At 41.0% G+C, this 9,270-nt stretch overlaps 1 protein-coding gene across 2 annotated transcripts; it reads left to right on the top strand.

The window, feature by feature from the left end:
- The first annotated feature begins 397 nt into the window (after positions 1 to 397).
- Positions 398 to 9,258, top strand: ttf2 (transcription termination factor, RNA polymerase II). 2 transcript variants are annotated; one of them, XM_068330079.1, is made up of 23 exons: positions 398 to 464; positions 711 to 816; positions 1,397 to 1,483; positions 1,689 to 1,758; positions 1,927 to 2,736; positions 3,063 to 3,183; positions 3,284 to 3,493; positions 3,615 to 3,772; positions 3,959 to 4,040; positions 4,826 to 4,951; positions 5,106 to 5,256; positions 5,436 to 5,541; positions 5,662 to 5,846; positions 6,062 to 6,215; positions 6,326 to 6,417; positions 6,665 to 6,750; positions 6,884 to 7,026; positions 7,149 to 7,328; positions 7,527 to 7,585; positions 7,683 to 7,836; positions 7,965 to 8,047; positions 8,228 to 8,302; positions 8,552 to 9,258. In XM_068330079.1, exons 1-23 carry the CDS (start codon positions 437 to 439, stop codon positions 8,694 to 8,696), a joined length of 3,411 nt encoding a protein of 1,136 aa, XP_068186180.1. In that variant the 5' UTR covers positions 398 to 436; the 3' UTR covers positions 8,697 to 9,258. The 2 variants fall into 2 exon arrangements, with proteins under 2 accessions (XP_068186180.1, XP_068186181.1); XM_068330080.1 differs by having other exon boundaries at positions 3,618 to 3,772.
- The last annotated feature ends 12 nt before the right edge of the window (positions 9,259 to 9,270 follow it).

Below are 9,270 nucleotides of genomic sequence, written 5' to 3' on the forward strand. Positions count from 1 at the left end.
TAAAGTGGGCTGTCAAGTACGTTAAAACACAACTATAATAAAGGGTAATTAACCCCAAGCAAGATGTATATTAAGTATGACTTACGTGTAATATTTTTGCATTCATTTTCAGAAAAATCGCTTTGAATTATATCCGGTCTCGTCGCGTTTCGCAAATATATTTCAAAATAAATGTATTTTAGTAAAGACTACGCGGAAAACTACTAACGGTCCTCTTTAAAAGTGAATAATGTATATTAACTACTTATTACTACTACATGTCATGATAATTTTACTTCATGGTGGAAAAATAAGAATGTTTCAAATAAAATATAGCGTATACAAACTTAATTTTGATATTTAAACTCCGGATGTAGTTTGTGACATCTCTGATTGGTTGATACCAAAAAATTGAAATCCGTGTTCTAACAAATGACGTTGAAGTGGAGAAGGAAATATGGAGAAGATTTTATGTAATGTACATGGTAAATATATTTAAAAAAAAACTTATATGTTGTGGTTTAAAGGAAAGGTAGATATTGTTTCCATAAGTTATCTTAATGTTTTACTAATTTAAAACTGTTATGTAAAATGACAAAGCGGCTTCTTTCAGTCTACCGCAAGTCATTGCTTTTAGCATAGCGCGTAGCATTTTCTACTTTTCCTGTAGTTAGAATGAGCAGAAGTTTGTATGCTTCGCTGAATAACTCGATCTCCGTGTCTCCATACAGGCAGCGTGTGTATGTTAAAAACAGGAGTAAAAGATGGACCAAATAAAGGCCGGAGCTTCTACGTTTGCGTTGATACAGCAGACTGTGATTTCTTTCAGCTAGCCAGGTAATAAAAACGAGGTTAGATAACGATGTATCCACGACATCAGTGACATGGACTATAAATCCTCATCATAATAAAAAAATCTGCAAGATCTTCTGTTAAAAAAAGCGTTGGTAAAACTGTGATGCAACCCAGAAATGTCAAAACTTATGCATTACAAAGGAGAGCTACCTTTTTATGTGAATCCTTATTTTAGTCTCTAAAATGTATAGGGTTTTTTACAAGTATTTATAATATAGTGTGAAACATTTGTGGTTATTACTTGCAGATAGTTAATAATATCAAAATTGAGGTTTCTTTCGAGGAATAATTTTTGTCTTTAATGTTACAGTTCCTGTTAATTATACATAAGCTTTTTGATGGAGTTTTGGTGAAACTTTATAGAAGGATTGTTCGTGTATCAAGGACGAAGCTCTTTAGGTTTTGATGTGATGGTAATAACAATGATTCCATTGTTATTTTGTTAAAAGAGTCACATTACTTGTATGTGCAATAATATAATATATAATAGAGAAAACGAGTTGCCTTGGTGGTGGTTTGCGTTCTGTGATTGTTGTCTGGTTGTCATCAATATCTCCTCCAGCATCCCCCCATCTCACTGCCTTTATCATGGTGACTCGATGGTGGAACTCCAAGCCATAACCTACAATCTACAAAACCAGAGCCACAAGTGAGTATGAAGATGGATTGTTTTGCTATCCAAAATGGGAAGTCTTTTTTCAAAAGTAACGTAATTCACAGAACACATTGGAAAGTTCTGCTAATTGCAGCTTTATCCTTAAATTGAGCACTTGAGAAAGGTATCTGTCTCACACATGGTTTGTTGGTTGGATTGTTTTTCTCTATATTATATAGTTCATTCTCTTTCATTCTAGGTTGTTTTTCCGTTGTGTTGTGGGGAAAAAGGAACGTCTGAGATGGTGTGGAAATGTGCCTTGGACTGCAGTAAGACAGCGCTGTACCATACCTACCTTATTTTTTATACTTTAGTACCATTGTCAGCAGCTGTAACACATTTTGAACAAAACAGGGTTTTTTTTACCATTATCAATGAAAATGCTAATGAATGAAGCCACCCATTTTTAAAGTGGCTGTTTTTTCTCCGTTTTACAGCCAGGGATAGAAAAGAGAAACCCTCTATGTGACACAAAGCTGCAGCCTTCCTGCTTCCCCCCTGTCCGAAACCCCTTTAAGGTTCCTGGCAAGATCGATCAGGACATAGAGGGGAGAAAGACGCAGTGTGCTGGAAGCAATGAGATGAATCCTAATGTTGAAAGAAGAGAAAATAATCAGAAGGAAAATGTGGAGGTGGAGGAGAAGCTGAAGTTGTCTGACACTTACAGAGGTAAACAACTTCCACCTGGGATGAAGTTAAAAAGAATTTCAGATGAAGAGCAAAAAACTCAAAAACCTGACAGTCAGGAGAGTGTTATCTATAAAGTGAAAGACAAGAGTGAGACGGAAGACACACAAAACAACATTTCTTCCTCTAAAATGAAGCCTGTTGATCCTGAGAAACCCAACGAGACATCACAGGGTCTGTACAAAGAGTTGGGCCAGCATGCACCGGGTGGCAAAACAGGTTCTGCACTGACTAACCCGGATGTGAAGGAGACCGTCTCTAAATGTTCACCCAGTAGTAGCGCTCAGGTTTCCAAAGACTCTGACAATGCCAGGCAATACTCATCTCACAAATCAACACAACCCACGCAGTCCACTCAAAGCAAAAACTACCAAGAGGATGATGATGATGTAGTTTTAGTCTCAGCCACACCTGCCACCCATAAAACTCCTACTGTCTCTGGGGTCCAAAAGACTCTGACCACCTTCCCGGGGTTCCAGCCAGCTTCTAAGGTCAGACCTCCACAGGAAAGCTCCAGAGGGCTGCACAACCTGCTCACAGCTCAACTTGCGCAGAAGAAGGTAAAGGACTGGCTTAAAACGCTTTTACTTTTGTGTTTGGCAGCTTCTCCTTTTTTATTTAAAAAAAATTGTTGATAAAATATGATCTAATTTTGTGGACACAAACATATAGTTTTGTAGTTCAGTATCCAGTGTTCCTGTTTGCACAGAGTTGAGAAGCAACTGGTTCCAAACTCAAATGATTTCAGGTTGTTCAGATTTTTCTGAAGCATCTGTTACATGTGAAGCTTTCAATGCAACAAAATCTGTTGGAATGTTTCTCTTCGGTTCATCAGTTGTTAGGACCTAGCTACTTTTATCAATCCTTGGTGTTCCGTCTTGTCAAGGCCACTCTGTCTGCGGTGAACGTGGAAGCTCTGCCAGATAAAGGAGAGAGGCTGCGGACTCAAGTCAGAGAGCTGGAGGATGCACTGGAGTCTCTGAGCCTCACTGCTGCTTCTCAGCCAGGTAACTCCTCACGATACAGTAGAAGTAACCCGTGAGGATTTCCAGCAATGACGCCATTTACCGCTTAAAGGACTCGAATTACATTTTTATTATTTGACAGGATCAGACCGCAGCAAATCACTTCCAGAGTCCCAGGTTAGAGGTCATAGCGGTGGTGCCAATCCAGGTAGCAGCCAAGCTAACCCCTTCGGCCGTCAAGGTGGCGCCATCCTGCTCCCAGTACCCCCTCCCCCAGGTCCGTCTCACCTCCAGGCCTCCAGCAGCTCCCTGGGGCTCCAGCTGAGCCAAGGAGGCACCCAAACGTATGGAGGTAGGCCAGATGCAGAGTTTTGTTTATGTCGTGTAAACTTCAGACTACTTTTTTTCAGTTTTCTTTTCTTTAATTCATCAGTAATGCAAAGACCCTAACGCTCACACCCTCTTGTTTCCAGCAGATCCACAAGCCCACGCCTTTTACGGAGGCAGGATGACCGAGGGCCGTCTGCTGGCTGTGAAAAATGCCACGTCTGAAGCCATCGACCATCTCCACAAATCCCTGGAGTCCTGTCCCGATGCTGACACGGAGGCTCCAGACCCCAAGGGCATCAAGGTGAGACGGTCCTGCAGTGCTTCTATTTATGAGAAGGAATGTCGCTTGTATTGGTGTGTTATAAAATAAGAAATAAATTATTGGTGAATTTGGGTGTTTTTTATGTGTCCAAATACTTTTGACGTTTGTGGATTTGTTGCTGGTAACTGATGGCCTGAATACATTGTGGTCATATGTTCTGGACAGGTGACACTCCTGGCCCATCAGAGGAGAGCTTTGGCCTGGCTGCTCTGGAGAGAAACCCAAAATCCATGTGGAGGAATCTTGGGTTTGTTTAATTCTGATTAAAACAATAATAAAGATTAACCTGAAATTAATCGTCTTAATGAAGTACCTCAGAATTAAAGTTCAGTGGTACTTGAGCAAAATGTAACCGAGTTATTTTAAATTCATTCACTGGGTATTCTAATTTCTAATTTTTCTTTTATATTCTAAATTCTTTTTTACTACTGTTGTGGAAATTTCTGTAATGAAGGCAATCACAAGGAACTGTCTTTGAAGATTTTATTTTACTTTGCTGCAGCAGAAAGTGGGTTAGAGATGCAAGTCAACCTATAGCTGGGTTCTATGTCTCACCGAATCATAATTCAGTGAGTGATCATTTTTATGCAGGAGAACAGGTATCCAAAAACAAAGCACTCCCTATAAAAGAAACAATATTTTAACAGACACTTACGGTGGGAAAAAAAAAAGGAGGAAGCTTCCCATGGGCTCTGGCCTTGGAGACTACCAGTAATTCTGGACAGTGAGTTTTAATAAGTAAGATAAAACATGAAAGAAGTGGGCAGTGTTAAGGAATGAGATACAAACATGACAGACACTATTCTGTGGAGACAGTCATTGAAATCTTTCTATCACACTTCCAAAGAACTTTAGGTTCCACGTGTCAAATGGAACCTAAAATCTATTTAATTACAAATTAATGTCAAGTTAGTTAAGTTAGTGTCTATGTAAAATAGTTTATAAGATTTTTTTGACAATTTTTCAAGTGAGTTGTTCAATTAAACCTTTTGTTCCCACATTACTTTTCTTATTGTCTTGTTGTGGAACTAGCGGATGACATGGGTCTGGGGAAGACCCTGACTATGATTTCTCTCATCCTGACCAAGAAGAAGGCAGCGAAGGAGGAAGATGAGAAAAAAGAAGAGGAGAAGGCGGCAAAGTGGATCTCCAGAAGCGGTGAGTGGATTCTCACGCATTCAGTTTGTAGGCTGGAATACAGCAACAGAAACCTGTCCCTGCCAGTCATGTTTAAATGACATAAAAGCTCACCTGAATTCGGGAGTGAAGAAGTTGTTTTAAAGGTTTGGGGCATTGTTTGTTTGTAATCCAGACTCTAGCCTCTTGGTTTCTAACGCCACTCTGATCATCTGCCCCGCCTCCCTGGTCCACCACTGGAAGAGAGAGATCGACCGACACGTCAAAGCAGCCAGGCTGTCTGTGTACCTGTACCACGGGTCGAACCGAGAGAAACGGGCCAAAGTGTGAGGCTCTATGAACACACACACACACACACACACACACACACACACACACACACACACACACACACACACACACACACACACACACACACACACACACACACACACTAAAGGTTATTGTAGTTTTGAGATTACTAGAGGACTCTCAAACTGAACCAAGCGTTCTGTCCTCTTCTCAGGCTTGCAGATCATGATGTGGTGGTGACCACATACAGTTTGGTCTCCAAAGAGATCCCAGTCCAAAAGGAGGAGGCCGACAAACCCCAGAAAGATACAGACCACGTGGTGAGCATTAAATGTTCACGACACAATGGAACATTTCTGATTTCACGATTCAGGAACTTCAACGCTGTTGCTTGAGATATTTTATCAAGTCAGCTTTTGATTTTGCATTGCGGTCCTCAGCCGCCAGACTCAGCTCCTCTCCTGCGAGTGTCCTGGGCCCGTGTCGTTCTGGATGAAGCCCACAACATCAAGAACCCAAAGGTGCAGACCTCTATGGCTGTGTGTCAGCTGAGGGCTCGCACCCGCTGGGCCGTCACTGGCACCCCCATCCAGAACAACCTGCTGGACATGTACTCACTGCTCAAGTAAGGCACCAGAAAGTCAAGCTTGGATTTAGTTAAAGTTAAATGGCAAAGAATTAAAATAGAAGACAAAGATGAACTGAACAACAACAACAAAACAAGCCAAATGATCATCACGTTAAAAAAACCACCGCCAAAATGGATTCCCATGAATTTCAGTTGATGTGACGGTTAAAACATGACGCTGCTTCTTCACTGGCTGCCTCTGTGTCCTTCAGGTTCCTGCGTTGTTCTCCGTTTGACGAATACAAACTGTGGAAAGATCAAGTGGACAACGGCTCGAAGAGAGGCAGCGAGAGACTCAACATCCTGACCAGGAGTCTCCTGCTCCGACGAACCAAAGACCAGCTGGACTCCACGGGGAAGCCGCTGGTAGGGATACACACACACACACACATCTGGACTCAGGACCCAACTCCAGTCGAGTTGATTGATTCTAACAAAGCTCACTCTCCATCCTGACTGAATTTTAATCGTTTCAGGTGTCTCTTCCTGATCGGACCTGCGTTGTGCATCAACTCAAATTGTCTCAGGATGAACAGGCTGCCTATGATGTGGTTTTTGCCCAATCCAGGTATCCAGAACCTGTTCCATGTTAGAATTCAACTAAAACATATCCCCAGTATCTGTTTCTTAAATTCTTTATCAGTTCTCCAGGTTTCAATCAGAGCAGCTAAAATAAGAATAGGCTGACGAATGACAGCGCATCATCTACATTTAAAAGAAACATCTTATTGTTCTCCTTTAACATACTCTTGCTACAAGCAGAGATGTTTCAGATGTCTCCAAGGTCAAACAGTGTTTTTGTTTTGTTTTTTTAGATCCACTCTGCAGAACTATCTGAAGAGACATGAGGGACATGATGTGAGCAAGGGAAACGCTTCCGGTTCCAACCCCTTTGACAAAGGTGAGGTATCAGCTGAAATTTTGTTGAGACAAATCCTTTTAGATTTTAGGGAGTATTAATCACAGAAAGTCTGACTTATGTTAGTGGTCATTAAAAGTAATCTGTGTATAAAGTGTGTGTCTTCCTTCCCCAGTGGCCCAAGAGTTTGGAATGTCCCAGGCTGATTCCACTGCATCCAGTTCCCAGCAGCTGCAGAAGCCAGCAAGTACAGTCCACATCCTGTCTCTGCTGCTCCGCCTCCGACAGTGCTGCTGTCACCTGTCGCTTCTTAAGAAGGTACACACACACACACACACACACACACACACACACACAAAGACATTCTACAGGAATACACTTGATCCCAAACTGCACGGCGGACATCTGTTGATCACCTTCTCTTTTGCCGGTGCTTTCAGACTCTGGACTCGTCGGAGCTGCAGGGCGATGGGATCGTTCTGTCTCTTGAGGAGCAGCTCAGTGCTCTGTCCCTAACCTCCAGCCCCCTGCCTTCTGGCCCGGACCCAAAAGAAACTGTGGCCCTTAATGGCACCCGGTTCCCCTCACGTCTTTTTGAGGAGACCAGTAAAAGCACGAAGGTGAGCCCTTTTATCCCTCTGTATGGGAGTGCATCCTGAGGTTATAATAAGCTCATATAAAAGCACTGAATCAGATGATCATTGATGACGTTTGTAAATCAAAATTCTAAACCTGTTATTCCTCTTTTGCTGTTGTTATTGACATTGTAATAACATCTTAATAACAAATGAAACAATTCTGCTCTGTATATTTTCCAGATTTCTGCTATTATCTCTGAGCTGAATGCCATCAAACAGAAGAGTTCTGATCAGAAAAGGTAACACATTAAACCACATTCAACCTGCAGTTGACCCAAGAGAATCGTTAGCATAGTGTGGCTAACCTTAGAATGTTTCCTCTCTGGTGATGCTTAGCGTGATTGTGTCCCAGTGGACCAGCATGTTGCGCATCGTTGCAGTTCATCTGCTGCAAATGGGCTTGAGATACAGTATCATCGATGGCACGGTCAACCCCAAGCACCGAATGGATCTGGTGGAAGAATTCAACACTAATCCTAAAGGGCCACAGGTAAACTTCACCCACTGCTGTTGCGTTTAATCTCTCAAGCCAGGGATCCAGTCAAAGAATCACTTAAAAATTGATTTCAGCCAGTTTGACATGAAACATATAGTGATATTTGTGCATTTTTTTCAAAGGTGATGCTGGTTTCTCTTTGTGCTGGAGGTGTTGGACTCAATCTCATTGGTGGAAATCACCTCTTTCTCATAGACATGCACTGGTGAGACATAAACTGCATGCACAAACCAAAACTGTGTGTTTGCTTCAGTAGCCAGTGGTAAAAACCTTATGCCTTTTGTCTGAGTAATAGTTGTTCTTTTTGAACTTCCCTTCTTGTTCTTAAGTATCTTTCCTTCCTGGTATTGGACCTATGATTTAAAAATGTTCTGTAAATGAACAGGAACCCAGCCTTGGAGGATCAGGCGTGTGACAGAATCTACAGAGTTGGACAAACTAAAGACGTCATCATCCACAGGTAATATCAACAGGGTGTTAATTTAATCCGTCCACTCGGCTGCTACTCTGATTTATTATGACATCATGCAGATACCACAGCAAATTCACAGTAAGGCTGTAAAAATCAATGAACTTGGTAAAGATATTTATCTATTATTCACAAATGCAAATAAAAAATAAATTAATAATCAATTTTGTTTATGTGTGTTTCAGTTTGAATCACACTGTTTGTGTTGCACCTCATGGAGACTGTTTTGTGTGTCTCCAGGTTTCAGTGTGAGGGCACAGTGGAGGAAAAGATTTCCACTCTGCAGGGGAAGAAGAAGGAGCTGGCCCAGAATGTACTGTCAGGAACCAGAAGCACCACCTCAAAACTCTCCCTGGCTGATCTCAGAATCATTTTTGGTGTCTGAGATGATATTTCCTTTGTCATTATTTGATTTCAGATCGCTGACTCAATACTGGAGTGGAACAAATTCACTATTTTATTCTTTATTATGTTTTCCTCTGCTATTTTATTGCTTATGAGTTTTATTTGTTTCAATAAATTTTACTGATTTGTGTTATTGCTGTTTAAATTATTAACAATAATTATCAATAATAATTGAAAGAAATGAAAATATACTTCAATCTGAGTAGCAGGTTAAATTAAACTTAGTACCTTCAGACCTAGTCAGTGCTATCCTACAAACATTTTAAATATAAAATTAAGAGACATGGATTTCTTGATTTTTTTTTTTTATCTAAAGGAGCAATTTATTTTACGTCTTCTGTATTTTGTACACTTTTCTGTTTGTCAATTTATGGTCAAATACTTGTGTTCAAAATTCAACCACATGTTATTACTGTAATCCCATGGCAGTAGTTACTTCTGGGCTCTCCGTTACGTCGGAATTTGGCGTTTCAACTTTTGAAATAACTGCAAAATCGTAAAGCAAGTTAAATGTAAGAAAGAAATTGTGAATAAACGCACAGTACATGTAATCA

Source organism: Antennarius striatus, chromosome 12 (genome assembly GCF_040054535.1).
Source record: "Antennarius striatus isolate MH-2024 chromosome 12, ASM4005453v1, whole genome shotgun sequence".
Lineage (NCBI taxonomy): Eukaryota > Metazoa > Chordata > Actinopteri > Lophiiformes > Antennariidae > Antennarius > Antennarius striatus.

What these genes read in the sequence shown, in the direction of transcription:
- ttf2 (XM_068330079.1), top strand. Translation starts at nt 437, where the DNA reads ATGGAGAAGATTTTATGTAATGTACATG. An exon ending in CACTGCTGCTTCTCAGCCAG is followed by an intron (nt 3,184 to 3,283) that starts GTAACTCCTCAC and finishes ATTATTTGACAG; the next exon opens with GATCAGACCGCAGCAAATCA. An exon ending in GTGGTTTTTGCCCAATCCAG is followed by an intron (nt 6,418 to 6,664) that starts GTATCCAGAACC and finishes TTGTTTTTTTAG; the next exon opens with ATCCACTCTGCAGAACTATC.